Source organism: Triticum dicoccoides, chromosome 4A (assembly GCF_002162155.2).
Source record: "Triticum dicoccoides isolate Atlit2015 ecotype Zavitan chromosome 4A, WEW_v2.0, whole genome shotgun sequence".
Taxonomy (NCBI): Eukaryota; Viridiplantae; Streptophyta; class Magnoliopsida; order Poales; family Poaceae; genus Triticum; species Triticum dicoccoides.
In genome coordinates this window covers 141,728,985-141,734,994 of record NC_041386.1, presented here as the reverse complement: position 1 = coordinate 141,734,994, position 6,010 = coordinate 141,728,985, and the positions used below count along the sequence as shown (strand labels likewise).

The following is a 6,010-nucleotide window of genomic DNA, read 5'->3' as shown; positions in this document are numbered from 1 at the left end:
CCAAAGAGTCTAGGCGGGCTGGGTTACCGTGATTTTCATTCTTTCAACCTAGCAATGTTGTCTAAGCAAGTTTGGAGATTGTTATGCAACCCTGAATCATTATGTGCTAGGATTTTGAAGGCAAAATACTATCCAAACCAAAGTATCCTTGAAGCTGGACCAAAAAAGGGGTCCTCTTTCACTTGGCAAAGTATTTTTGCGGATATCCAAACCTTCAAAAGAGGATGTATTTGGAGAGTTGGAAACGGTGACTCCATTGATATATGGCGAGATCCATGGATCCCTACAAGCCCGGACAGAAAGGTAATGACGCCAAGAGGAAATATTGTTATTACAAAGGTGTCCGAATTAATTGATCCACAGTTGGGACAATGGGATGAAGATCTGGTTCGGTCTTTGTTTACTCACGTCGATGCAGCCAGAATTTTCAATATCCCGTTAAGCTTGAATGGATTTGATGATTTTGTTGCTTGGCATTATAATAGAAACAAAATGTTCTCGGTGAGATCGGCCTACCATGTTGAATGGAGACACCAATTCTGGAATTCCTACCAATATATGGCTTCATCTTCAAGAGGATCAAACCCCATATGGCAGAAAGTATGGAAAATATCTGTTCCGGGCAAAGTTAAAACTTTTGTGTGGAAGGTACTACATGGAGCTATTCCGGTTAAATCAGTTCTGGTGAATCGACACATAGGGACGGACAGCTTGTGTCCGATTTGTCATAAGTATGCAGAAGACTTGAAGCACCTTCTGTTTGATTGTTCCCCGGCGCAAGAGCTCTAGAAAATGTTACAACTAGATAAACTGATTGCGGATGCATGTGTTTATGATCGTGCAGGGTCTGCGATTCTGGAAGAGCCGCTGGACTCATCAACAGGCCACTATCCCGGTTTACCACAAGTAGGAATCGTGGAAGTTGTGGCGATCGCTACCTGGTACCTATGGTGGATCAGAAGATCGGTCACGCATAAGGAGAGAACTCCGCCAGCGGCAAGTTGGAAGCTTTCTATATTGGCTCTGTGCACAAACTTTACAAAATCAAGCCAGCGAGATGGGGATAGAAGCTTAATTAAATGGACCAAGCCAGATTCTAGTCATATTAAACTAAATGTGGATGGATCTTATCACAATGATGAAGGAGTTGGCTCGACGGGTGCAGTCCTGAGAGATATGTACGGGAATTTCCTTGGAGGCTCTTGCACTTTTTTCCCAAACGCCTCGTCGGCTTCTATGATAGAAGCCCAGGCTATGAAAGAAGGTCTAAAGCTAGCAGTATCATTAGGCTACAATAGAATTGTGGCAGAATCTGATTGTTTGGAAGTCGTTGAAGCTTGTGGAGAAGGAAATACTTGGTGGCATGAAGGAGTTGTGATCTTTGCAGATTGTGTTGATCTAGTTGTGGAGATAGGTTCCGTCCAATTTACTCATTGTCTTCGGGAAGCCAATGGCGTCGCGCATGAGATTGCTAAGTATAGCTACGAGAATCATTTATCTTGTAATTGGATAGATGACTCCCCCTCTTTCATTCATGAATCTCTTGTGAACGATGTAAGTGTGTTAAGTTAATCAATAAAGCAAGCCATGATGGCATTCCCTCAAACAAAAGTGTAGCATTGCTCAAGCTGGATATAGTGGCCGCGCAATTGAAGGCCAGAAACGCACGATGAACACAAGAAGAGGGTTTGGACGACCGTCGTCCTCCTCGTGCGGCTGTCCTGTAACCTCGGCTTGTTTGCGAGCTCAAGGCCCATGCGCAACCCTCATTCTCCGGCTTGTCCCAAATTAGCACGCGCTTATAAAATGACGAATCCTCATCTCCGGCTCCTATTTAGTCCAACTTGTAAGAAATAAACTAGACCCCTTCCATTGGTTGAGAGGCTCAAACCTCCTAAACACCTCCCATTTAATTGTAATTGTATGAATTGATCGGGAGGTGTTGATCGTCGTAAACCTACCATGAGCAAAGGCGCCATAATCGGCGCGTCGACCGTCCTGGTGGTGGCGGTCGTCGCCGCCGTCTGCGTCGTGTCCTTCAAAGAAGCTAAAAATGAGGAGGACAGCACGGAGCTGGCGACGTCGGTGAAGTCGATCAAGTCCTTCTGCCAGCCCGTGGACTACAAGGTGGCGTGCGAGAAGACGCTGGAGGAGACGGCCGGCAATGCGACGACCACCACGGAGCTGGCCAAGGCCATCTTCAAGGCCACCTCGGAGCGGATCGAGAAGGCCGTGCAGGAGTCCAGCCTGCTCAACGAGCTCAAACACGACCCTCGCACGTCGGGCGCGCTCAAGAACTGCAAGGAGATGCTCCACTACGCCATCGACGACCTCAAGACCACCTTCGACCAGCTCGGCGGCTTCGAGATGACCAACTTCAAGCACGCCATGGACGACCTCAAGACGTGGCTCACCTCCGCGCTCACGTACCAGGAGACCTGCCTTGACGGCTTCGCCAACACCACGACGGACGCCTCCGCCAAGATGCGCAAGGCGCTTAACGTCTCCCAGGAGCTGACGGAGAACATCCTGTCCATCGTGGACGAGTTCGGGGACACCATCGCCAACCTGGACCTGTCCATCTTCAGCCGGCGGCTGCTCGGGCACGACGGCGCGCCCAGGTGGATGTCGGACGCCAAGCGGAGGCTGCTGGAGGCCTCTCCCAGCGAGCCCGACTTCAAGCCGGACATGACGGTGGCGGCGGACGGCAGCGGCGACTACAAGACCATCAACGAGGCGCTGGCCAAGGTGCCGCTCAAGAGCGAGGACACGTACGTGATGCACGTCAAGGAGGGCACGTACAAAGAGTACGTCTCCGTGGCGCGCAACGTGACGAACCTCGTCATGATCGGCGACGGGGTCGGCAAGACGGTCATCACGGGGGACAAGAACTTCATGATGAACATCACCACCAAGGACACGGCCACCATGGAGGCGATCGGCAACGGCTTCTTCATGCGCGGGATCACGGTGGAGAACACGGCGGGCGCCAAGAACCACCAGGCCGTGGCGCTGAGGGTGCAGAGCGACCAGTCGGTGTTCTACGAGTGCCAGTTCGACGGGTACCAGGACACGCTCTACACGCACACCAGCCGGCAGTACTACCGCGACTGCACCGTGAGCGGCACCATCGACTTCATCTTCGGCAACGCGCAGGTGGTGTTCCAGAACTGCGTCCTCCAGGTGCGCAGGTGCATGGAGAACCAGCAGAACATCATCACGGCGCAGGGGCGCAAGGAGAGGCACTCGGCCGGCGGCATCGTCATCCACAACTGCACCATCGAGCCGCACCCGGAGTTCAAGGACCACATCGGCAGGCTCCGGACGTTCCTGGGGCGGCCGTGGAAGGAGCACTCCCGCACCCTCTACATCCAGTCCGAGATCGGCGAGCTCATCGACCCGCAGGGGTGGCTGCCGTGGCTCGGCGACTTCGCGCTCAGCACCTGCTACTACGCCGAGGTGGACAACCGGGGGCCGGGGGCCGACATGAGCAACCGCGTCACGTGGAAGGGCGTCAAGCACGTGACCTACCGGCAGGCGGAAGAGAAGTACACCGTGGAGAGGTTCATCCAGGGGAAGCTCTGGATCTCCAAGTACGGCGTGCCATTCATCCCGGGGTTGCTGCCGCAGGAGCAGGCCGCCCACACTGACACTGAGCGAAGCTAGCGTTCGTCCGGGGTCGAGGAAGATGGATTGTGGACAAGGGTTGTTCATTTTATGGATAGGAGGATCGGTTGTACGTACACGGTACACTGTTGTTGATGTATATCATCTGTGTATCGTACAGTATATGTGAGATGCATGTCAATGTAGAATGTAGAATGTATGTGCGTGTACACTGCTCTTTCGGACACCCATGCTCACAATTGGACAACTTACGACTCAAATAGAACAGGATTTAAGACGGTTTAATTGCGACATGTTGATCTTTTTGCTTGTGTTTATCTTTTTTCTGAACATCAGTACAGACGCAAGCGCACATACATACGCGCATACACTCACCTCTATGAATGCACACACGCATACCCTACCCCTATAAGCACCTTCATGAGACTGAGCCGGCATGTCATCTTGAAATTTACGAAGTCACCGAAGGCACCTCGTCGTCGACGGGGACGTCTCCTCCCACTAAAAGCGCATCGCCTGAAATTCTTAAATAAATCTAAGAATAATGCAAGCACCAGGATTTGAACCCTGGTGGGCTGGGGATACCACTCTCCCTCTAACCATCCAACCACAGGTTGGTTCGCTTGCTTGATCAACTCCTAGGCAAGCAGACCTAATTTTAACAGCCGGTATGGTAACAATGAACATGGCTCCCTCTTTAGTGAGATTATACCAGCAAATGCCTGAACCAAAATATGTCATTGCTATGGGAGCCTGTACTATTACAGGGGGAATGTTCAGTACGGATTCCTATGGATGTCTACTTGCCGGGCTGCCCACCTAAACCGGTGGCAGTTATAGATGCCCTAACAAAACTTTGTAAGAAGATATCGCGAGAAATAGTTGAGGATCGAACTCTGTCTCAAAATAAAAATAAATGTTTTACTACCAGTCACAAGCTTTATGTTAGGCGCAGTACTCATACAGGAACTTATGAGCAAGAATTGCTCTATCAATCACCATCTACATTAGATATATCTTCTGAAACTTTTTTCAAATCCAAAAGTTCAGTACCTTCCTACAAATTAGTGAATTAGGAGAGGGGCTCTTTTGTGTAGAAAAATAAAAAGCATGGCAATCTTTCAAACTTGCATCCGAAATGTGAAATATTTATACAAAGAGGGAGAGATGAAGACAATGCAGCAGGGTTGGTTATCTAATTGGCTAGTCAAACATGAGGTGGTTCATAGATCTTTGGGCTTTGAACACCAAGGAATAGAGACTTTACAAATAAAAGCAGGGAATTGGGATTTCATTGCTGTCATTTTATATGTATATGGTTACAATTATTTACGCTCCCAATGTGCTTATGATGTAGCACCCGGTGGATCTTTAGCTAGCGTGTATCATCTTACGAGAATACAATATGGTATAGATAATTCAGAAGAAGTCTGCATAAAAGTCTTTGCCCAAAAGGATAATCCTAGAATTCCGTCTATCTTCTGGATTTGGAGAAGTGCCGATTTTCAAGAACGCGAATCTTATGATATGGTGGGAATCTCTTATGATAATCATCCGCGCCTTAAACATATCCTAATGCCTGGAAGTTGGATAGGCTGGCCCTTACGTAAGGATTATATAACCCCCAATTTTTATGAAATACAAGATGCTCATTGAATGATAAGAAATTCATGCTCACTTATACAACACAACTCCAGATTTTATTCAAGTTAAGGAATATTTTTAGGTTCTTTTCCTAGATGAAACGGAATACCTATTTATAATTAATTCCTAATTATAAAAAAGCATTCCAGATAGACTGAGCAAAAAAAGGGTTTCATTTGGATTCCCCTATTTTGAAAATCGCATATTAATTTCCTTCATATGAACAGAAAAATAGGATGACTTAAAGAAGTTCTCTACCAGGAACTTTGTAGCACGCACATTACTTAGCACAACTAGGAAAATAAGATAAGATAAAGATAAGCAAGACTAAAAAAATATTCGTCGGAATAGCGGAGTACAAAATTAAGAAACGCAAAAAAATAAAGGGGAATCTCACCCCCTTCTTTATCATAAAGAAAAGATATATTTTAAAACTTCTTTAAAAAGAAAAAGAAGTGCCTCTATATTTATATTATAGATTTATCCACTTAGATGAATAAATATTATTAATGAATATGTATCACAATCCATCTCGAGGTATTTGGATCAATACCTATTCGGTGGATCTTTTTTTTCTCTGCCAGGAACCAGATTTAAACTGGTGACACGAGGATTTTCAGTCCTCTGCTCTACCAACTGAGCTATTCTAACCTTTTCTTGTGCATCATCCTAGTAGAGTATTTGTATCTATGTCAATTAAAAGGACTAAAAATTAATTGAAGTATTTCAAATTTTAAAT

The 6,010-nt window shown here is 47.1% G+C and overlaps 1 protein-coding gene across 1 annotated transcript; it reads left to right on the top strand.

The window, feature by feature from the left end:
• Positions 1-1,859: 1,859 nt before the first annotated feature.
• On the top strand, positions 1,860-3,897 carry LOC119288786 (pectinesterase-like). The gene has a single exon (XM_037568326.1). The coding sequence runs from the start codon at positions 1,963-1,965 to the stop codon at positions 3,664-3,666; it is 1,704 nt and encodes a 567-aa protein (XP_037424223.1). The 5' UTR covers positions 1,860-1,962; the 3' UTR covers positions 3,667-3,897.
• Positions 3,898-6,010: the final 2,113 nt, after the last annotated feature.